Here is a 25,260-nt window from a genome sequence, read left to right on the forward strand (position 1 = left end):
CAAGTTTTCTTTCTTAGAAATAAGTTGAAGGAAATTCATAAGAGTAAAGATGAGAGTATGAAAGCATACTTCTTAAGAATCACCGAGATCAAGAACGATCTCCTATCTATTGGGGAGACTATTACTGATAGGAAAATGGCACTCGCGACTCTTGGAGGATTACCATCTGAATGGTACATGTTCAGGACTACTCTTCTAAACAATAATGTAATTCCTGGTTTCGAGGAATTAATAGCTAGATGCATTCAAGAAGAAAAACGGGTAGAAGAGCAAGAAATGCCCATGCCTAAAGGTCCTCCTGCTGCCTTTTCTTCTCATGCTAAGAAAATAAATAATTCCGGGACTAAATCAAAAGGAAAGGTTGGACCTAAGGATGGAAGAAAAGGACGATGTTACATCTGCGATAAAGCAGATCACTATGCAAGGAAGTGCCTTGATAGAAAAGACTCGCACCAGGACAATGATCAAAATCCCTCTTATGGCAATCAAAGGAATGACAAATTCAATAGCAAAGGTAAGAGGAGAGCTGGGAATCAAGGAAGAGGACAACCATTCAAGAAGGCTAGAAATTCCAGGATGTATTAAATGCACCTGACCTCAAAAAGAACCTGGTGTCCATCTTGGCAATGGAAGACAAAGGCTACAAGGTAACCTTCAGCAATGGCAAGGTACATGTATGGAAAAATAATGTTAAAGATGCCTTTACTCTTGGGTTTCGTGTTGATTCATTATATCAGGTCGATGGAAGTCCGCTAGGTGTCATGTCTTATGACACATCTCTTCAGTCCGAACTTTGGCATCGGAGGTTTGCCCCCCTTCATTATAAAGCTCTACTCGGTGTAAGACAAATGGTGACAGGGATGCCCGAATTCCGAGTAGAGAAAGAAGGTGTATGTCCAGGATGTGCCGAAGGAAAGCTCAAAAGGGGACCATTCCCCTCAAGCCTAAGCAAGACCTCCGATATATTACAGTTGGTTCACTCAGGCATATCTGAGGCTGGCATTAAGAGGGAGACTACTACACCACATACTCCAGAGCAGAATGGTGTGGCACCGTACGATTGTGGAAGCTGTCTCTATGGGTAGATGATGTAACAATGCCTGATGTGGAAGAACCGATGGATCCTATTTATCCACCTGAGCCTTCCTCTTCCAGGAAGAGGCCTTCATGGCTTAGGGGGCTACTTAATGATGCTGAAGGAAATGTTGCACCCTGAGGAACCTTCCGTGAAAGTAAGAAACCCAACAGGTATCAGGGATACCTGACCAGTATGAGCACAATCATACAAAATGAGCCTTCATCATTCTCAGATGTCGTCAAGCATCAAGTATGGAAGGATGTTATGACCATTATGGAGAATGATGTCTGGGAAGTAGTTCCCAGAGCCCAGGACAAGACAATTGTTACTTCAAACTGGATTTACAAGATAAAGTTGTAGCAGATGGAAGTACGGAATAGTATAAGGCTCGTTTTGTTGCTCATGGTTTCTCCCAGAAAGAACGTATAGACTATGATGTGATATTTGCACCTGTTGCCAGATATACAACCATCTGCTTGATCATAGCCCTTGTGGCTTCACAAGGATGGAACCTACATCAAATGGATGTCAAGATCGCATTCTTGCACGGTTCGATCAAAGAAGAGGTCTATGTGGAGCAACCCGAAGGATTTGAGATTTATGATTGAAAATCTCATGTATGCAGGTTGAAGAAGACTCTCTATGGGCTGAAGCAAGCACCCCGAGCATGGTATGAGAGGATCGATAACTACTTGATGAAGCTGGGATTCACTAGGAATGAAGTTGATCCTAACCTTTACTTTAAGGTTGAATATGACAAGCCCCTCATGCTGGTGTTATATGTGGATGACCTCTTTCTAACAGGTGCATACCCTCTCATTCACAAATGTAAGAGGGAGTTGGCTTCTGAATTTGAAATGAAGGACCAAGGACTTGAAGTGTGGCAGAAGCCAAGGGAAATTTTCTTATCTCAAGGAAAATATCTGGTAAAGATATTGAAAAGATTCGGTATGATGGACTGCAAGCTTGTGAATACCTAGAGGATCTTAACTTTTAGAAGTTATATGGTAGTGATGTCGGACCAGATTTGGGAAATGCCTCTGAGTTTCATAAACTCATTCACATTGGTGTTCTTGGTGAACCTTCGTCCGAACATATGTTTTGAAGTTAGCATTGTGAGCTCATATTTGGTTGAGCCTCACTGGATTGATGCCAAGAATCTTCTGAGATATCTTCGTGGCACAATTACTAATGGGTTAAGATACACTGTCGGAGATGTGAGACTACTTGGATATACTGATGTTGATTGGGCAGGCAGTGTGGTGGACCGTAAGAGCACTTTCGGGTGTTGTTTCACCTTGGGATCTGCTTCAATATCCTGGATGAGCAGGAAGCAGAAGTCGGTGGCTTTGAGCACCGCCGAAGCAAAATATATTGCTGCTAGCATGGCCTCCTGTGAGGTAGTCTAGTTGCGAAAGCTTTTCAGTGTGCTGTTTGGATTTACATTGGATACCACTGTTATTCTCTGTAACAACCAGAGGTGGGATTCGATTATTGAGGAATCCCGTATTCGTCGATTGCTCCAGTAGATAGACATCATCTGGGATATGATAAGTCGATGAGCAAGGAGGCTCCATCGCATTAAGATGATGTACAGGTCGATACACATTGTCAAAGCCCCGAGGAAAGATCTAATCTGTGATTTTCCCAAACGACTTGCAGTCGTCAAGAAACCCTTGTACAAGGTTCCTGCATGTTGCATACATTGAGCTCTGGGAGCTTTGAGGGCTTGCGGTTCTTACTGGAACAACATACGACCACAGGGTGACTCACCATGCCCTGGTGGTGCGCACTAGAACAAGATGATTCGCTCTCTTATGGGACAAGATGATTCGCTCTCTTGTGGAACAGGATGATTCGCTCTCCTGTGTAGCAGGATGATTAGTTCTCCTGTGAGGCCTGGATTGATGTGTTCTCCATGGCGATTGTAGCAGGATTGATTAGTTCTCCTATGAAGCCTAGGGGACTCCCCTAGCTCCCTCAAGGTTACAATGGTTGTTATGACATTGGGCATCCCTTATGAATAAAGGGAAATAACAGTTTTTTATCTTCTTTTACAAGGAGGGCGGTTATGAGTTTCTTCCAGGTTCCTTGGATGGTTTGAATTGACGAAAATTCAGCAGCAACTCCCTTCTATGTTCGTGAACCTGCAAAAAATCAGTGAACAAAGACTTGTGAAAGATACCCCAAAACACTTTGGAAACACCCACAATGTTAGTTGAAAAATACAAAAAATTCCAAGTGAAATTTATTGAAGAAAAGAAGCAAATTCTACTATAAAACAACTAAAGAAAAGCCAAAATAAATTAACCTTTCCTAGTTGCTTATTGTTGCTGCTAGGACAACAGCAAATTAGCACTTAATCTGTTGGATATGACGATGAAATTTTATAAAAATAAATAAGGAATTTTGTGAGATTTTTCTACAACTTATAAGCAAGAAGAAAGGGAAAAGATTGAGTGGAATCTTTAGGCAAATGGAAACTATTGTTGGTACTTGGTGGGAATGTAGCTCCTTATGTGTTGAAGGACAATGGATACTTTATCCAAAGAGGACCCAATCCTTCAATCTTGAGATACCTGCAATTTCTTAAAGACTTGCCAAGAAAATGGTTAAAATAGGTGCAATTTTACAAATGAAACTTGGAAAACATGGCAATCAAAATAAAAGAACATGTAATTTTTAATTCCAAACGTAAGACAACAAGAAGATAAAGAATAACCAAATTTGTTTATCTACTCCTATGGGCAGCCTATAATAACCAAAAATTCAAGACAATACATTATAAACAATATTACCTCATGTAAAAATCATGCCACCAAACAAGACAAATGGTGCAATTTTAGATATAAAACTTGGAAAACATGGCGATCAAAACAAAAGAACATGTAATCTTTAATTCCAAATGTAAGACAACAAGAAGATAAAGAATAACCAAATTTATTTATCTACTCCTATGGGGAGCCTATAATAACCAAAAATTCAAGACAATACATTATAAACAATATTACCTCAAGTAAAAATCAAGCCACCACACAAGACAAATGCACCATGGCAGCCTCCAAAGCCTTTCTTTTATTCCAATACAAAATCATAAAACAACGAACAGCAGCAGTCTCTTCCCCACTCTTTCCAACCTCTAACCACTAGAGGAGAATGCTTTGTTTTATAGTCCAAGAGGAAGGAACTTCCGAAGAGGAGTGTGAATCTCTTCAAAGAGTTAAACTCGCCACATGCCCACTTAACTCCCCCTAACTTGTCTCCAACTTGTTATTAACTGACTATGAGTCTAAGTGAGACTGGAGACAAGTAAAAACATGTTTCCTTAAAAATAGGGAGCTAATTTATTCACCTGTTTTGAGTGAATAATAGATTTTCATGGGGAAAAATATTTTTTCTCTCAAGAAGGGGGTATTAAAGTAATATAGGTACTCTGAGAATGAAAATGAGTACCTACATGCCATATGAAACCTTCTAGTACCACTTTTTTATTTGTTACATGAAATTTACTTAAAATTTTCCCTTTTTGTGGGAAATTTTTAATTATTAAAAAATCCTATAAAAACCTAATGCAATTCCATAAGACTCAATATAATGCCTAGCATGGTAATATACATTGACCGTAGACTTAGATAACACCTTTAAGGCCTAGTTATTAAGATGCACTCCAACTTTGGAGGATGTGAGTGAAAAAACTCAATTAATTATCAATCACTAAAGGAAAAAAAAAACACTCTATAGCAACTTCGTTAATAACCAAGTCCCAAGAGGCTAATCCTTTTACATAAGTTCATCATGCTAGTAATTTTTTTACAATTCCCAATGGGGTATGGAAATTGCATAGAGAAAGAAGAGAGAAGAAGAAGGGGCAAAATTGCCCTGCAGGACTTCTAGACTTGAAACTTTGACAGTGCCTTGTCCAACTTTGATGTTTCTCTTCCTTTCTCTGCTAGGTACATCTGGCAGGAGACAAACCCCATAGTAGACATTTTTTCTCCCACACATGGCACTCAGCTAGCAGCCCCTGACAGTCACCACTAACTTATGTCGTGCCATTTTATCTCTACCACCAGCATCAGTCATATTTGGGCTTTTGATATGGATTATGGGGTGACATAGAAGGAGGGGTTTTGACTATGATATTGTTCCCTCACCTTAAATGGGGGGTTAATCTTCGATCCTAGTCCAGTGGTACCTCCCCTAACAGCCATATGGGTATAGGAGGGGCACTACTTGAGAAGCCTTAATTGAGAATGTGGTCCATCTATCCCTATCCCATACTTACCACTTTCCATCATGCATTACAAGCAATTATTCCACCTCCATTCTTTGGGTTCAATTGACCATTGGTTCTCTGGGATTTGGCACCCATACATACATATAACATCATCTATAGATTAGTCCCATTTCAAAGAAAGCCCTTGTTCGCTAGGTCTTTTCTTGTGAGAAGTCAAGGGTGCTATAAGTGTATACCAAGATCTCTACCTTTTAAGATCCTAAACAATACTTATTCATTAAAGCATCGAAGCATAAGTCCTCTAATTCCTTGCACAAGATAGGGAACTAGCTACTTGCCAGAGTAATAGCATGTTGGGAAAGTTTGAACAATACACACAACAAATAATATGAAAATAAAATTATTTAAATTAAAGTCAACTAATAAATTATGATGGACGCTCACTTAAGTAAAAGGTGTAAATTAAGCACAATATCTCCAAACAAAATTCACTAAAAAGTGACTAGTCAAAAGAAAAATTTGTGCACATTAAATTAATCTTGATGAGAAAGGTAAAACACTACCAATATGTTAGGATATTCCGACACATAGGAAATAGTTAAGTTCAACTTGGTCTAGTATAGAGTTAGGTATAGAGTTAGGTAAAGTGTGTTTCTTTACCGTTGTACATTTTGTAACTTACAATCTGACAGTCACGATATGTAGTGATCCGACGGTTCACTCTCTCCTCGGTATTACCGACACTTGATCCGTGGCTTGACACCCGATTGGTCCATGAGTTCTATTTAAAGCGCATGGAGGGTCATTGTTCGGGTAATCCGTGCATGAGAGAAGCTTATGTAAATTTTCATTCTTTGATTAATAAATTGCCTGAAGTGGCCGCGTTGGCTCAGGCCGTGGACTGTTTCCCTCTTTGAGGGTTTTAACCACGTCAAAAATACTGGTGTATTGATCTGTGATCTGGTTGTGAGCGGTGTCCTTTTGGTGTTCTTTCTGAGGAACTTACCCTGTAAATTCCTACATGGTATCAGAGCTATTTGAGGGCCGCGTCCGTTGGTGATCCAAATCTGAAGCCAGTAGAACTGCATGCGGCTGTCGTTTCCTAGATCTACTGTTTCTGACTGCTTTCGGGCCGAGAGGACTGCTCTGTTGTGTTCGGAGCATCTGTTCCAGTGAAGAACCCCTTTCGTTTCACGCGAAAAGGTTTCTGGTAGCCCTATCTGCATCATTTTTAAGATCTGAAGGTATACAGTGTTTATCTGCAGTTTACTGTTATTTTCTCTCTGGTTATTTTGGTTTCTGTTTATTTAGCTTTTTTTATTACCGGATCTATACCTTTCATTTCTGCGTATGCTCTTTGCCCTGCGACTCTGTGCGATCTGGGCAAATCAGAAACAGAAAGGAAGTTTTTTTTTCTCATGCGTATGCTATTTTCCCTGCACCTTAGTGTGATCTTGGAAAATCAGAAACATTGAGAAAAATATTTAGTTTCCGGCTAAAGCTAACTTCGAGCCGTAAGGTTCATTTTTCTATGCATATTCGTGTTGGGTTTTGTGTTTTTGTTTTGTAGGAAAAAAGAGCTTTCTCAAGGCAAGCACGCAACCCAAGGCCCCCCCCCCTTCTCTCTCTCTCTCTCTCTCTCTCTCTCTCTCTCTCAAATTTTTTGTATAGCTCAATTGGTTCAAAGCTATTTTAAGAGAGTAGAGGTCTTGGGTTCAAATCTCCATTTTGTGGGGGCGTTTTTTCATTCCCGCACATTCGCGCACTTTGCCGGCAACTTCAACAAATTTTTTTTCAAAAAGCCATAACTTCTTCATCCGGAAGCCTTTTTCAGAGCCGTTTTTTTTTAAAACAGCCTAATTTTTCAAGATCTATCCATTGGAACACTTACTTTCAGCATCTCCAGCTTCAGTTTTTTTTTTAAATGGAAAGTCCATGCCAAGTCATTCTTGACAGCACTAACTACTTCCAATGGATATCCTACATGGAAGATTTACTTAGAAGTAAAGGTCTCTACAGAATAGCCACAGGCCAAGAGAAGAAACCAAAAGATGAAGACAAGGCTGCAAAATGGGAAAATAGACAAGATCAAGCACGTGGTTTGATATGGATGTCTATTTCTCCTGATCTTAGATTCCATATTGCAGAACTTGATACTCCTCATGAAGCATTGGAACAAATCACTAAAGTTTTTGGGATTAAAAATGAAATTAGAGCTCATCAACTTGAAAATGAGTTGCTTACATTGGATCCTAATAATTTTTCTTGCATTGAAGATTTCTTGTCCAAATTCAAGACCCTTAGATATCTCTTGGAAGGTGTTAAGGTTAAGAAAGAAGATAGTAATCTTATTTATTCCATCCTTACTAAGTTGGGACCAGCCTACTCTGTATTTGTTTCCACCTTCCATTCTACAAGGGAAGCTTTCATTTGTCAAGGAAAAGACTACAAGGCCCCTTCCTTTGACTCTTTTTGTGATTCTTTAATAAAAGAACAAGAAAAACTCTTACACCTTGGTCTTCTTCATCTTGGAAACTCTTCCAAGAAAGCGTTAGCCGCCCAGCAGCAACCAAATTCAAAGAATCCTCAGAAGTCATATCCTAAAAAGAATGGTCCTAAACCAAACAAGGGTCCTAAGTAAACTCAGCCTCAAAATGAAAGATCATTTCAGCAAAATGATAAGACCAATAAAAACAAATGGAAGAAGACTGATAAACATTGTAACTTTTGTAATCGAGATGGCCACTTAGAATCTAAATGCTTTAAGAAGATGGAAGCCTTGGAAGCCGCAATGAAGAAACATAACATCCATGTGGAGCATTCTTCAACTTCAACTTCAACTTCATCTTCAGGAATGGCACTTTCTGCATGTCGTTGTCAATCATCTCAGTCTGGTTATGCATTAAATGTATCTTCTTCTTCTCATTCTCATGAGTGGCTCATTGATTCTGGAGCCTCTTATCACATGGCCAAAAACAAAGCCATGTTTTCTTCTTTAAATGATTGTAACACCAAAAATATATATGTTGGTGATGATAGATCTCTTAATGTTGTAGGGACTGGAACTGTTCATCTAGACAATGGTCAGTTTAATGATGTACTATGTGTTCCAACCTTATCCTGCAACCTTCTATCTGTATATCAGATAACTCATTCAGGTGAAGGTAAAATTGTTGAATTTTCACCTCATGATGTTGTAATCAAGGATCTAAGAGATCCTAAACAGATTCTAGCTACTGGTATTGCTGATGATTCCACAAGGTTGTATAAGTTTCACAACTTTGGGTCATCAAATCTTCCCTCAGTATTTGTTGCTCATAATGATGAAGTGAGCAAACTTTGGCATGAGCGATTTGGTCACTTAAACTATCGCTCCCTTCAGCATCTATGTAAAGAAAATATGGTGACAGGTCTTCCTATGGTATCTTGCAGAGATGGTGTTTGTTCCAGATGTGTACTCGGAAAACATCATCGGGACAGTTTTGAAAAACGTGCCTCTTGGCACGCCTCAGCCCCTTTACAGCTTGTGCACAGTGATTTATGTGGTCCACTTCCTGTTGCTTCATTCTCTGGCTGCAAGTATTTCTTAACTTTTATTGATGATTTCTCCAGACGCACTTGGGTATACTTCTTAAAACTCAAGAGCGAAGTATTTAACACATTTTTGGCCTTCAAAGCCTTTGTTGAAAAACAATCTGGACATCAAATTCTTAAGCTAAGAACTGATAATGGTGGAGAATATGTTAAAAACACATTCATCAACTTTTGCACCGAAAATGGAATTCAAATGCAACATACTGTTCCATACACTCCACAACAAAATGGTGTAGCTGAAAGGAAAAATCGCACCTTAAAGGAAATGGCTAATTGTATGCTACAATCTAAAGGACTCAGTCTTAGTTTTTGGGCCGAAGCAATTAATTGTGCAAATTATATAATAAATCGCACTCCTACTAAGGTTCTAAAGAATATCACTCCAGAAGAAGTTTGGAGTTCCATTAAACCAGATGTAAGTCACTTTCGTGTTTTTGGAAGTGAAGCATGGGCCCATATTCCAGATGAAAAGCATAAAGCTTTAGAACCTAAGAGTGAGAAATGTACTTTTGTTGGATATTCTGAAGATGTAAAAGATTATAGACTTATTCCATTTAAGTCCAAAAATGTTATCATTAGAAGAGATGTAAAATTTGATGAAAATAAATCAGCCTGCGAGCCTAGTCCGGCGGATGTGCCACCTCTTCCTATCTCTTCTACTTTTGAAAACATTTCTTCTTCAGATGATGAAAGTGAGGATGACAATCCTCCCCCACCTTCTCAGGATCCTCAACTTCCACGATGGGTCCGTGCTACTCGAGATGCAGCAGGTGATCTTGCCGGTGATCCTACAGATCAGCGACGCACACGTTCTCAGTTCGAGAGAGCCTCTTCTTTACTGGCTCAAGCTCCAGTAAATTATGATCCTGACACCTTTGCAGAAGCGTCAGGCCATCCAGATTGGGAAGCAGCTATGAATGAAGAATATCATTCATTATTGGCAAATGATACATGGGATCTTGTTCCTTTACCAAAGGGACGAAAACTTGTTAGATGCAAATGGGTTTACAGAACCAAGTATGGACCAGATGGGAAAGTTGATAAACATAAAGCTCGTCTTGTTGCTAAGGGCTTTTCACAGGTTGAAGGCATTGACTACACTGAAACCTTCTCCCCTGTTACCAAAATGAACTCTATCCACCTTGTTCTTTCCCTTGCTGCCTCTTTAAAATGGGAAGTCCATCAGATGGATGTTAAATCTGCCTTCTTGCATGGGGACTTGCATGAAGAAATCTATATGGAACAACCCATTGGCTTCATCCAAACAGACTCCAGCCTTGTATGTCGACTTAAGAAATCCCTTTATGGTCTCAAGCAAGCTCCTCGGGCTTGGTATGCCAAAATGGATAGCTTTCTTTTAGAATCTGGCTTTTCTAGGTGTTATTCTGACAATACTGTCTACACCAAGAAAGTGGGCAACTCTCTTATCATCCTTGTTCTTTATGTTGATGATCTTATTCTTACTGGTAGTGATCCCAACCTTATAAACCATGTGAAGTCCAGCCTTAAAAAGAAATTTGAAATGACAGACTTAGGACACTTACACTATTTTCTCGGTCTTCAAGTCTTGCAATCCAAGGAGGGTATTTCCCTTTCCCAGTCCAAGTATGCTTGTGATATTCTTCGTCATTTTCACATGGAAGACTGTAAGCCAGCCCCTTCTCCCTTTCAGTCTGGAGTCAAACTTTCAGTCTCTTGTACTTCTCCTGAAGTTGATGCTACCTTATACCGTCAACTTGTAGGAAAACTCTTGTATTTAACCCATACTCGTCCTGACCTTTCCTTTGTTGTTGGCCTTGTTGCTCGTTTTATGCAAAACCCCCGTGAAAGTCATTGGAAAGCAGCGAAAAGAATACTTCGTTATGTTCGAGGTACAGTGCAGTTTGGGATTCATTACAGTGCCAAAGCAGCTCCTCTATTAGTTGGTTTCACTGATTCTGATTGCGCTGGTGACCCTGATGATCGGAAGTCTACTGCCGGTTATGTCTTCACTCTTGGTTCAGGACCTATTACATGGGCTTGTAAGAAACAGGCTGCCATTTCTCTTTCGTCAGCAGAAGCAGAGTATCGTGGTGCCGTGGAAGCTAGTAAGGAAGCCTTGTGGCTTCGTCAGATCCTATCAGAGTTTGGCTTTGAGCAGCAGCATCCAACCACACTTTGGTGTGATAATCAAAGTGCCATTCAGCTATGCAAAGATCCAGTCCAGCATCAGCGCAGCAAACACATTGAACTACACATGCACTTCATCAGAAAGCTCATTCATGACCATGTTCTTGAAGTGCAATATTGTTCAACAGATGATCAGGTTGCAGACATCTTCACAAAGGCTCTCACAGAGGCGAAGTTCACTAAACTTCGATATATGCTTGGAGTTCAGGAAGTTGTCACTAAGGGGGGATAGGTTCTAGTGCCTCCTTCCTTCTCCTATTGTGTCATATTTGTAAATCCTTCAATCCTATCCCAAGTTGTTCTTAAGGGGGGATGTTAGGATATTCCGACACATAGGAAATAGTTAAGTTCAACTTGGTCTAGTATAGAGTTAGGTAAAGTGTGTTTCTTTACCGTTGTACATTTTGTAACTTACAATCCGACGGTCACAATATGTAGTGATCTGACGGTTCACTCTCTCCTCGGTATTACCGACACTTGATCCGTGGCTTGACACCCGATTGGTCCATGAGTTCTATTTAAAGCGCATGGAGGGTCATTGTTCGGGTAATCCGTGCATGAGAGAAGCTTATGTAAATTTTCATTCTTTGATTAATAAATTGCCTGAAGTGGCCGCGTTGGCTCAGGCCGTGGACTGTTTCCCTCTTTGAGGGTTTTAACCACGTCAAAAATATTGGTGTATTGATCTGTGATCTGGTTGTGAGCGGTGTCCTTTTGGTGTTCTTTCTGAGGAACTTACCCTGTAAATTCCTACACAATAAAGCTACAAAAATATGACACAAATAAGGAAGGAGAATCGCCTTCACAAAGACCAAGAAAGAGGTACAATTGTCAAAACATGGAAAATAACAACACTATAAACATATAAATAACAATATTATATGTAGGCTCCTAAATGGTGCTTGAATAGAATAGAAGACAAACACTTGGATATATTAGATACTAACTATATGTGTAGAATATAGATCAATGTAACCCACATATCCATAGATTGATGTAGATGCCTTTACATGTATCCCAAGTGATCATCCATAACAAATGCATAGATTTTCAATAGATATTAATTCGTTGTCAACAACATTATTGATTACAACAAGTTGTTCACAAATACCTTGTAGTTAGTTATTTGAATTTCTCATCTAAAAAATTGAGATGATAAGTGATTGAAACAGATGAAACACACCATCTCTAACCAATCTAACTATTGATCATGTAACTCACTAAATAGTTTCCATGTAATCAAATTGATTGTCACCTATGTGATAAGCAACACATGACCCCAACTACATAATCACCACATAAACAAACCTTAGTATAACTAACATGCCTATCACCTACCTCCCTAACAAATTATCATATAATCAAATTAACTATGCTCATGACTATGACTAGATTAATCTCGCTAAGGTTTGTGAAGTTGCCAGCTACAATAAGGCGAAATTTTGAAGCAGTTGCAGGGGGCCGAAGTTGCAAGGCCGAAATTTTGTAGTCGGGTCAAAGTTGCAGTAGCAGTATCGAAGTACTGGAAGTTGTCTCAAGGAAGATCTTGTTGGGGGCTGACTTGGGTCTTGGAGGGTTTGTTGGCTTGGATCTTTGGGTCTTGGAAGTCTCTTTTGTAAGCAGATTCTAAAGAAGAAGAGAAGCATTTTCTGGGTTTTCCCCTTGGAGGGGTTTTTCCCTAGCTTGGAGCCTATATCTTGTGTACTTTGTCTCTTTGTGATCTTCTTGTTTTGGTAATTGCTTGATGAACAGAATTAAAGAAGTAATAAAAGAACATCTAACATCACAAGTAATTATCAAGCTAAGAAAAAAAAGTTATAATATGCAAATCTCCAGATTTTCCAACATCATTTTCCAGGGTTTTGCTTCTTCAAACATGTCATCATCGCATTTTTGTTCTATCATTTTTTGGACGGTTCAGATGGTTAAACTTGGAGAATATTGAGGAGAAATCTCGAGAAATATATGGTTCAAATTTCAGATCTTGGTTCACTATATTTTTGGAGATCTACTCCAAGGAAGTTAGGGTTCTTCAATGCTCCTGAAATCAAGTCAGTTTGACATTTTCGCTATAATTTTTTTCTATGAGGTTTCAGACTGTGAAACTTGGACCAGGCAAAATCTTAGTGAACATCTGGCTCTAATTTTAGATCTTGGTTTGTTATAATTTTGGACATATGATCTAAGAAATTTCAGGTTCTTGAATGCTCCTGAAATCAGTTTCAACAAGTCAGTTTGACATTTTCACAATAACTTTTTTCAAATAGGTTTCAAATAGTGAAACTTGGACCATGTTAAGAAGAATCTCGAGGAAAATCTGGTTCAAATTTCATAATTTTTGGTTTGCTATACTTTCAAAGTTATACCTTGTGGAAGTTAGGGTTTGGAAACAATTCTAACATAAATTTTAAACAGGTTAGCTTGGTATTTTTGCTATATATTCTTTTCTGCGACGTTTCAGACCATGAAATCTTCAGGAATTTTGGGAGACATATAGAAGTACCTTAGATACAAATTTTGGAATTATATTTGAAGAAGTGGACACACGACATGGTGTACAAGTTTTGCCTATGTGAAGAGGCCAAAAATCAGCAAGTTTTGGGAACGCTACCAAAACTTTCACTTGGCACATCAAATTCTATTCACGCCAGTGAAATTGTAGAAAAGACATATCAAAGTATTATAGACTAGAGTTTCAAATCAAAAAGGACACAAATCTCAAAGATATATCCAGAAAAACTTGATCCATTCATATATTCTCCAAATTAAGGTACATAACTTACATGTAACCTGGGAAGGATGCGGCTGAAGATTCAGGGAGGGCGATGGAGCTTAGGGTTTTTATTACCAAGCTCCTAGGGCTTGATGCAAAATGATTCCGCTAACTGTACGGCTGGCAGACAATGTCAGAACCCCGTCAACACCTGGTCAGCAAAGCGAAGTTGGGGAGTATCGAGGTTCTTTACGCACTAGTTGTAGGGGGAAGCAGGTTCTCGCTGCGGTAAAGAACGATAATCATTTTGTTAGTTCCACTGCTAGGAATGACTCAACAGAATGGGGAAGGTACCAGGCGGCAAGGGAAAGTCAGTGGAGTATTTTGTGTTTGTTACACAAGAGAGGAAACTGGTCAACCCAAAATATTTTGTCAATCTAGAACCTGAGCCGAAAGACATCTTAACGGTTTGGGGACTTGAGCCGAGTCAGCAAAATCTAGGCAAGGTCGGGATTCCAGCTAGATCCCCTGCTGGCAAAATGGTTTTCTTTGGGCAGGAGCAGTCAGTAAAAGGCAGATCGGGTTTTCTGGATGACGGGAAGGCTAACCTCGAAAGGGCATCTTTATGGGAAGTATGCAAAGTTCATCGGGAAGGTCAGGTCTTCCCAACAAAATCCTCGAAACAACCTCTTTTGGCAGCAGAAATCTCAATAACTCTGCAAACCCCCTCGAAGATCCTGAGGATGTTGGGCTTACGGGCGGATTAGAGAACATTGTGAAGAGTTGTGATCTTCAGGGTAATGAGGATTTAAATAATTGTTTTTCTGGGGCTTCAATTGTAACAGACAAGGGCACTGTCCAAAGAGTTGTCAGACCCCTCTCTGTAAAACCTACTCATAGCGCAGTGGTGCCAGAGATAAGAGATATCTGACCGAAAGGCAGTCTAAAGCTTTTTCTAGTAGAAGAGAGGCTAGGTGACTTTCCTGTGTCAAAAGCTGGAGAGCTACAATGTCCTTTCAGTGTTGCAAGAGTTATTCAAGGAGGAGAATCCATCCAAGAGATCCTGGGCAAGGATAATGGACAACTGCGGAAAATCGGTCTCTTGGGGATCACGTCAGTGGTCTCTGGACATCGCCCCGAGGAAGAATAATTAGTTGAAGAGTATCAAGAGGTATCAAGGCCAAATGCACTAACAGAAGGCCCACAGCAAGAAGAGCCCATCGATGATCAAACACAATCACAAGGTCATTAGACAAGGTCAAAAGGTCTAGAAAAGGAAAACGGCCATATCTCTGGTTCAAAGAGGAAGAAAGGTAAATGTATCAAGAAAAAAGTCAAAAAACACTAACTTAGTCCTCAGGGTTGACATTCAAATCGACAGTGCTATGGAAGCATCAAAGCTAATCATTGTTGGAAGAGCAAAAGGAAGATTTTTCACTGCAAGTTATATCGTTGACTAGATAACAAAGGCTTGGAAGGAGGCTCTGAAAATGAGTCAGAGGTTATTAATTTAGCACGAGGATGGTTCATGGTCCGGTTCAGCAAATCTTAAGCGCTAGACTGGGTTCTAGAGCGAAATTGGTGCTTCAGGTCCTCAATGATTCTATTCAAAAAATGAACTCCTCTTTTCAACGCAAAAAGAGAAAAACTCGAGGTTCCAATTTGGGTTCGCTTACCAACCTTACCTTCTTAGCTCTAGACGGAAGATGTGTTTAAGGCGATAGGAAACAAATTGGGCCTTTTCCTTGAAGCAGACATGTCTTTTAATGAAACCAAAGCCATGATAATGGCTCAAATCGTGGTAAAATTGGACCCGAGAAAAGGACTGGCTAAAAAAATTAATCTGCATCTTCAAGGGTATACGCACTCGCAATTAATTGATTATGAGGAACTGTCTTTTCGATGCCACCGATGCCACAAACATGGCCATCTAGCTCGAAACTATCCCCTGGGATTACGCAAAACGAGAAGGCAGCAAGGCATCCAAAGAGAGGAAGGGCCTGAAGAAGTTGGAGCAGAAAGAGTAAATCGGGTTCAGGAAGCATGTGAACAGAGGGAAGTCGGTCCCATCTCGATGAAGGTAGAAGCAAATCCTCAAGAGATCTTCTTTTGCTAAGATGCTCCGAGGAATGATCGGCAATTAGAAAAGCAGGTTGCTCATGAAGTCCCCGGCACCCTCCCTCAAACTGTGGGTACTAGCTTACACTCGTCTTCCTCTTTATCTTCTATTATGTACTCATTGCTTGATGTTGGCTCAAGACTTGGTCCTTCCAAGTCGAAAAAATCATATTTGCACCCGCCCTGCAATTTGTTAAATGCTCTGGACAATATCATAACATCCATCCCTGCTTTAAAACAACTTGTCTCCACTACACTCATTCAAGAACCGTCTAACTCCCCTCCTTCGTCCTCTTTGGCTTCTCACTATAACCTCCGCCCAAGGGACAAGAAGGATTTTTCCAGCAATTTTGTAGGGGGACTCAGAGAAGTTCAAGCTCCAACTAGAACGAGAAATCCATACAAACATCTCCAAAGCCCAACTAAAAGCTAAACTGAACATAGCGAACTGGAAACAACTTTCTTTGGAAGGGGCGCTTAGAGCGGCGCAAGCCCCTAGGGAGGCTTCCAAATGATTGTTTTGTGTTTCAATTGCAGAGAGTTGTCTAGCACTCGCAAGAAACTAGCTCTAAAAAGCCTTATCAAGGACACTGGCCCAGATGTCCTAACGCTTCAAGAAACCTTAGGGAATGGAGAAACTGTGTCTGCATCGCTCAATAAAATGATGCCAGGTTGGTTTTTTGTGACCTCTGACCGAAGGGAAGATCAAGGGGTCTAGCTATGGGTTTCAAAGCCAAGCTTCAGGCTATTCAATTCGTGGGGGTTCAGAACTGGTCCTGGGAGCTGATGTCTATTCTCTAAGTTAAGCATGGATCTGTCTCTCATCAACATCTATGACCCGTGCCAAGACAGGGTCACATTTTGCAACTCCCTCCTGTCAAAATCTTTCATGAATGGCCTAAATGTGGTTTGGGGGAGGGGGGGGGGAACTTAAATTTTTCCTTAGGTATGTTTGAGACCTGGGGTCCTCAAGCCCAAGCTTATCCCTTGACCAATTTCTTCGCGAGCAAGTTGATGGCCAGTAAGCTAATAGATATAAATCTTATCAAATACAAACCAACATGGAGAAACAGGCGCACGAGCTTAACTAGGGTGGCAAAGAGTTGGATCGGTTCCTGTTGAATGAAACCTAATTCAGGTTGCCTAATTATTTCCTAGATTTGCGGAGGAGGATGAAAATGATCATCTTATGGGCCGAATTACAAAAGGGGCACTGGAAGGAGTCATCAAATATATGCCGAAAGATAAGAGCTCGGGCCCTAACGGCTGGACAGTTGAGTTCTTCCAACAGTTCTTTGAACTTATTGGAGATGATCTTATTTGGGTTGTGGAGGATTCTAGGATTAAGGGTCAAATATACAATCCCTTCAACTCTATCTTCTTGGCCTTAATTCTAAAGAACAATGATCCCAAGTCTTTTGAGGAATTTAGACCAATATCTCTTTGCAACTGCATTTCTAAGATTATAGCCAAGATCATAGCCATTTGACTCAAACCCATATTATCAAAGAATATCTCTAGGGAACAATTTGGTATTTATATGGGCGCCAAATTCATGAGGTTGTAAGAGTCGCCCAAGAAGGAAGGGACAGCCTTAAAAAGAGCAAAAGAAAAGGTTTGATAGCAAAAATAGACCTGTCTAAGGCTTATGACAAAATCAGTTGGATCTATCTTCGCCTATTGCTCACTCATCTAGGTTTTAATATTGCTTTTATCAACTGGGTTATGGGGTGTGTTACAAATGTGAGCTTTGCAGTCTTAATAAACGGAGCAACCTTCCCTTTTTTCCACGCCCAGAGAGGTCTCATACAGGGTTTGCCCCTTGTCACCACTTTTGTTCTTATTGATCGCAGAAGTTTTAAGCAAGTTGATCCTCACAGCAAAGCGCAAAGGAGATGTAAAAGGAGTTGAGGTAGCTACAAATCTGTTCATAACACACCTTTTGTTTGTTGATGATATTCTTCTCTTCAGCCACGAGTCTAGAAGGGAACTTCAGCAGCTCAAAGAGTCCCTCAACCTGTTCCTAAAAGCCACAGGTATGTGTATAAACGAGCAAAAGTCCTCTTTGGTACATGAAGGATTATCACAGGCAGAAATTCATAGGGTTCAATCTTTCCTTCCTTTTGAAGCAAAACTTATGAAGGATAGTCTCAAATACTTGGGGTTCTACCTCAAACCGGATTCCTATAAAAAAACATGACTGGAAATGGCTTCTAGCCAAGTTTGAAAAACGTGTAAAGCATTGGAGTTACAAATGGCTCTCGAGGGTTGGGCAGTTGGTACTAATAAAATCAGTTTTAAGGGCAATTCCTATTTACTAGATAGCCCTCACATGGATCCCCAAAGGAATTCTTTCTACAATAAGGAAACTATGTGGGCAATTCCTATGGGCTGGTGCAAAGGAGGAAGGAGTTCTCCCTTGGGTGGCATGGGAAAAGATAGCCCTCCCAAAGGCTTGGGAGGTTGGGGAATTAAGGATCTGCCTACTTTTGCAAACTCTCTTGCAGCAAAATCTGACGACGCATACTATCATTAGACAATCTATGGACCATTGTAGTCAAAAGAAAGTACATTGATCTTCTTTCCATCGAGGAATGGGTGCAAAGGTCGGACAAGAGAACTCCAAATGCCTTAGTAATATGGAAAGCTACAGTGGAATCCTTTAGGGTCATTGAAGATGGTCTAGTGAGGCGTATAAGGGATGGAGAAAAAGTCAAAATTGGCATTGACCCTTGGGTAGGATGTAGAAAAGGCTATGAATTGCCAAGGGAGTTAATTACAGCTCTAAACAATCGTGGGATCCTTTTTCTATATTGGGTAGTAGATGAAGAGTGTTCCTCGCTCTAGCATCAAGGTTCAAAATCGGCTGAACAACTTCATTTAGATGCAAACCTAGAAGCTGCCTGGCAGAAATACATCAGAGAACTACAAAGAACACGCGTCCGGATTAGGGATCGGATAGATGAACTCAAATGGGTTGCCCCATCGGGACTTTACACACAAAAATTTGGCTACAACTATCAAATTGAAAGGACAGTCCCGGGGTTAAAAGTCTGGTGGTGGAAGTCGCTATGGAAGTTGGAATGCCCTGCAAAGTCAAGGTTATTTCTCTTGTGTCTCCTCGGGAACAAAGTTCCTACCTGGGATAATCTTCAAGAAAAGAAACAAACATGGGCCAAGTTGGTGTGTGCTTTGCAAAAATGCTGAAGAAACAGTAAATCATCTCTTTTTAAACTGCCCATTTACTTTAAAAGTTTGGGAAGCCTCTCTGACCCTCTTGGGCCTCAGCATGGAATGGAGAGGATTAAATATAGGGGAAGCCTCGCAAAAATGGTGGAATGATGTGAGAGATGAAAAAACAAGGAATGTACCACCATTAATAATCTGGGGTATATGGCTGGCAAGAAACAAAGGCATTTTCAGAGACACATCTTCGACTCCCTCTCTCATAGCTATTGAAATTGCAGCAATATACTCCTTACTCCCAACCTCCCTGTCGACCCCGGCACCACGTATTATAAGAGAAGAACATATCAATCCACAGATTCTGTGGGCATATTTTGATGGAGCATCTGATGCTCAAAATAGATGTGGGGGAGGACTGGTTATTCACCTCAACAGCCACAAACACCTAAAATAAAAAATTGGCCTTGGAACCAGAACAAATAACTATGCAAAACCATTCTCTTTGAAATTATTATTATGCTGGACATGAGAACTTGGTTTAAATTCATTGCAAGTTTTTGGAGATTCCTTAAATGTTATAAATTGGTTTAATGCAATGCAGAGATGTCAAAATCATACTTTGATCCCAATCATTGAAGAAATTTTATCTATCAAACAGGCTTTTGATTTTATCTCTGTTTGCCACATATACAGGGAATGGAACTCAGAGGCAGATCTCTTATCTAAAAAGGGTGCTCAACAGATTCTGGGCAGATGGCACATCCGAAAGATCATAGATGGGATGACACAGGAATATGATCATCCTTCTTTCATCACTTGACAGGTTATTTCCTTTTACAGGGTGTGGTCTTCTCTCCAGTATTATCTCTAGCTGGAACTTTGGTCTTTTGGTTTATTTCTGATCTAAGCACATTATATATTTTTCTTATGATAGTTTTGATGAAACACTTAGTGGACAAAGACTGTTTTTGTTTTGACACAGTGATATATATGTATATGATTATGGCAGTTTTAAGGGTTGTTTTCTCTTTGTTGAGAGGCATTAGGTCTTTTTGCTAAATGCTCTGTGGATTTTGTCATCAACTGTACATGTTTTTTGTCTCCCCAGGACACACAAAACCGTAATGCTTTTGCATCTGCAGATGTAAGTTTTTATTAGCTTAATAAAAAGTTCAATTTTTCTCCGAATATATAAATACAAATAAAAAACCAAAAAAAAATTACAAGTGACCTAAATGTTGATTAGCAGATCTCATTTTTTTGGTGACTGGAAGTTGTGATAAAGGAGTACTATTGTTATTTCCAACATATCTTCAAAGAAAGCTATTATACCATTTACATCTACTAAAGGCTCACCTTTGACACATGAGGAAAGTGAAGACTTTGAATTTTGGTTATCACAATTAGAAAAGAAAATCAATGAAATAAATGGTAGTATGTTGAAAAAGGTGGATTTATCAAGTTCTCAAGAAAAACTTAAAATTAAATAGAAAAGAAGATGAATGAAAATAAGGAAGAAATACAAAAATCCATCAGGAAAAAAATAATAGAATTTCAAAACATTCTGTAAAAAGATCTCCCTAAGAGGGATGTGGAGAAACAAGAAGGTCATGAACATAAGAAGAAACATGGTGTTGAGAATCAATCTCATATGGGGAGTATGTTATCACAATTGGAGAGAACAAATATTAAATCGCAAAACCATAATCATGAATTTTCAATCCAAGATCCACATCATCAGGGCTTCAAGTCAGCACTAAGGAACTACTATATTCCAAAAAATGATATGAGGAAGTTTGATGGGAATGATCCTATAACATGGGTATTTCAGATGGAGCAATACTTTGATCTACATCAAGTGGCATCCTTACAAAAGTTAAATATTGCATCCCTATTTTTCGAACAAGACCAACATGTACAATATCAATGGCTTTGTGAAAGGAGAAAGGATTATGTTATATCTTGTTCCATTTTTACAAAGAAATTGATAGAAAATATGGGGATATTAAGAGCAATATATTCTTTAATCAATTGGTAAATCTTCAACAAAAGGTTCAATTACAAAGCACATTCAACAATTCCAAAAGTTGAGTCTCAAAGTAAAGAATATTTCAAAGAATAATTTGTTAGACCTATTCATGGGAACTTTAAAGAAAAGCATCCAACATGAAGTGCATCTCTTTAAACCTAAATCTCTAGAGCATTCTTTTAGTTTGGCAAGAAAAGTTGAAAGTAAAAATATGGCCACTAGAAAAATGGTCACTAATAACTATAGAGAAAATCATACTCCCTCTCCTAAACCAACAAGGTTGACTCCTCAGCAAATGGATGAAAGAAGAGCAAAGGGAATATGTTTCAACTGTGACAATAAGTACAGTAAGGGGTATAAATGCAGTGAGAAGAAATTATTCTACATAGACTCTAAAGAGGAAAAATATCAAGAATTGGCAAGTCACAAGATCTAGAGCTAGAAGAGACTACAACAATGTCCTATCATACATTGGTTGGCATCAATACTCCACAAACCCTCAAGATAGAAGGATATATCAAAAAGAAAAAGATAATAGTGTTGATTGATTCGCGTTGTACCCATAATTTCATCAATTACAAATTAACAAAACTTCTCAATTGTTTCATTTATCTAGCACCAGAGTTTCAAGTAATGATTGTAGATACCATAAATTATTCAGGGAAGTGCCATATTATTAAGCTCAATATTGGGGAGTATTTGTTGGACAGTCCCATGATTACAATACAAATGGGTGGTGTTGATGTTGTATTAAAGGCCCAGTGGTTACAATCATTGGGAACAATGACCATTAATTTACAAGATCTCCTCATAAGATTTACCTCAGAAGGAAAGGAAATTGAACTTAGAGGCATCCAAGTGATAAGCTCTAATGGAATGACAAAATTACTCAAAAGGGGCACCAAAGTGTAATGGCACAATTATGTTCAAATGTCAATATCAGCTATGTCAGGGGATCTCCACAAGGTGTCAACAATCATCCCAAAGTATATGGATTAATGCCTAAGGGTATTCCACCTAATCAAGATCATAGCCACACTATTCATTTCAAGCTAGGAATTGTACCAGAGATACATGAAGAAGGGAAAATCATATTAGAAGTGGAAACATCCTTGAAACAAGGATTAAGCAACCAAGTAACCCAACAAATGCGGTATACATCATCAAACAAAAGAACCTACCCATGGAAGAGATGACATGGGAAGATGACTTATTCTTGCATAATCACTAGCAGTTACTCAAGTGTTGAGGACAACACTTATTTGAAGCAAAGAGGCATGTTAAGCCCTATATAAGCAATATGTTTACCCCGAAACCTTTTATTAAGCCCTATATATTGAGCGATTACATTTCTATTGTTATACTATTTTGTAGGCTAAAACCCCTCATGGTCCTGTTTTATTATAATTGTACCCCTTGTCTCCTATATAAAGAGCAAGGAGACCTAGTCTTAGAATCATGAAATATTGTCTTGTACATTGTACTCATTGTAAAAGGAGGTTTTTCCCCTCAAAGAGAACTATAATTATTGGTTTCTTATCATTTTTAAGGCGTAAGGTTCATAACATTACATCTCCCACAAGTTGACCCATCCTATTGACCAACATAATATCGAGTGGATGTCATGCCAACTTACATTACTCACACATTTAGAGATAGTTATGTGTTGACTTTCAAGAATATGCTAGAGGGTCCAAAAACCTAACCCCTATAGGGAGTTGAGGCATGCAAAAACCCTAGCCTAATCTTCGATGGCTCTCAAACCATGCTAAAAGTTGGATCACTAGAAAAGGAAGGGGTTCAATTCTTATGTATTAATTATTGTCCATACTTGGTAGGAACGGGATAACGATACATAACAGATGAAGTAGAAGATTCTGTACCAACTATTCAAGCCACAATGTCCATGGTACCTCCATAGTCAGTGCACTTTCTTTCCTAATTGCATTTCATAACTAAGCAGAAAAGGGAAACAACATAGGCATCAACTTCTAACTGAGTTTTTACCATACTGGGTTTTCCCGGGGTACACCTTGTGTTCTTTGTGTGGATATTTTGTTATTTGCTCAGCTTCCTTCATTTCCGTTTCAGTTTATTTCAGTATTTAATAATAAATATATTAAGCTAGAAATATTAAATCCAAAACTAAAACAAAACATTGCATAAGAAAAGATTTCGGATTGTAAGATCTGTTGTGAGTTGTGACGTCTAGTAGAATATCCACAGCAAATTTATTTATCAATCACTAAAAACACTATTGTTATTGCATTGTATGATATAAATTTGCTCCAAAAACACTCAAGATTCGCATCTACGCTCAACACGGGGATTTCCCAATCCAGCCCCCATCAACCCCACGCAGCCTTTGACAACATTTTGTTTTAGGGAACACTGAACATCCAGACTGAGCCACCCCCGCCTTGGTCGGATCCTGATCAATTTCAATCCTCTTCTCTAGCAAGTTTGCAAATATATTTATCATTTAATATTGAAGGCAGTTCAGCCCTCCTAAACCAGATGAGTACATGGCATATATTTATCATTTAATATTGAAGGCAGTTCCGCCCTCCTAAACCAGATGAGTACATGGCCCTTTTAAACAAGATCATAGTAGATATTAAAAATGCTGCTGAAATTAGTTTAAATATTATTTATTTCTATTGCCTATAAATGAATTAAAAATTTTACTTCTTAAATAAATATATAAATCAATTCTTATTTCTTAAATAAATGCATAGATAAAATTTTATTTCTTTCTTAAATAAATGCATATATGTATGAATTTTTGAATTTCTAATTTAGACCGTGCATATATGTACGAATATTTGAATTTCTGAGATCGTTGAAAGAATTCCAAGGGGAAAATTGGAAAAAAAAAAAGATCGTTGAAAGAATTCCACGGGGAAAATTGAAAGAAAAAAACAAGAAAGAAGAAAGAAAATAAAAGCAAAGCAATCTTCCCTGTAAACAGGGCAGAATCTTCTTAAACCCACAGATAATAGCCCAATGACCGCAACGATACGGACGGGCAGCTGATCTTGAATGTAAAAACACTAAAACGAGATCACATAAATCCCACGTAAGCGAGTGTAATTGTAAAGAAAAGGCGTACCTGAAGCAGAATTTTGAGCCTTTCTAAAGGAGCCACGGCAGAGCGGGACCTATGAACACAAAACAGATCGCATATACAGCAGTATTAATTATATTAAAATGAAAGAAAATGAAAAGTAATATGAAAATGGAAATGAGAGCGCTTACACTCCTCCGGCAACACCGCCAGCAATGAGAGACTTGCAGACGCTGAGAATGGTTTGGCCCGGAGCATTCACTTCCGCATTGGTGAGCTTTGCCTCCTCGGCCAGATTCATAAGCGTGTTAACAGCAGCAGCTTCTTTGCCGTCCGAGTACAGAGATCGAAACACGCTATCATCTTTGTTCTGCAGAGCTGATGTTTCTGTCTTATGATCAACCATTGAACCTCCTCCTCCCACTTCTAAATTCCCCGGGGTGGTGGGGGCTCGAACCGCTGACGCTGCTTTCGCTACTTTGGTAGACGAAATTCCCTTTGGAAAGGAGCAATCAAGTCAAAGTCGTGGATAGTCGTGGATTATTTGCCCCAAAGACAGGAGAATTTCGTAAACACGAGCTCCGCTGTAACTAGAAATGCTTTGATCACATTATTTGCCCGTAAAACACTAAAACCCTAAACCCTGCTCAGCGCAACCCCTTGCCCATCCTCCCTCACATGAGGTTTTGCTTTTTCCTTTTAAGTCGCAATTATTAGTCATTCATCGGACGGCTAACTATCCGTGCACTTGATTTTGGACTTTTTCCCACTTTATATTTTTTTATTTAGTGTTGTTTATAACATTTAACTCGTTTGCCGTGTATTTTGGTTCTTTTAAGTTAGTTTTGAATGATTGAGAAATGTGGATAGATTAAGGATATTTATGCAATTAAATAGTAATAAATTAATTATAATTTAAATATTAGGGTTGAAAGTCATTTAAGTAGTTTAAAAATATTTTAATAATGTAAATAATGTATGTCCTTGCTCGGGAATACACTCCAAAATTGGGTTATGTCTTTTTTATTGACAACAGAAAACCAAAAAATCTCTTATGGTGGTGGGAAAA

The 25,260-nt window shown here is 39.1% G+C and overlaps 1 protein-coding gene across 1 annotated transcript in view; it reads right to left on the reverse strand.

Moving 5' to 3' along the window:
* Positions 1-24,885, reverse strand: part of LOC149232833 (mitochondrial adenine nucleotide transporter ADNT1-like) — a 224,856-nt gene extending 199,971 nt beyond the window's left edge. Inside the window, exons 1-2 of the mRNA XM_089379527.1 lie at positions 24,383-24,885; positions 24,237-24,285 (exon numbers count right to left, since the gene is read on the reverse strand). Of these exons, the coding sequence (XP_089235653.1) occupies positions 24,237-24,285; positions 24,383-24,597 (264 nt within the window). The 5' untranslated portion in view covers positions 24,598-24,885. The remainder of the gene's footprint in view (positions 1-24,236; positions 24,286-24,382) is intronic.
* Positions 24,886-25,260: the final 375 nt, after the last annotated feature.

Source organism: Pinus tabuliformis, chromosome J (assembly GCF_031772625.1).
Source record: "Pinus tabuliformis cultivar Carrire ecotype Pingquan chromosome J, CPIR1, whole genome shotgun sequence".
NCBI lineage: Eukaryota > Viridiplantae > Streptophyta > Pinopsida > Pinales > Pinaceae > Pinus > Pinus tabuliformis.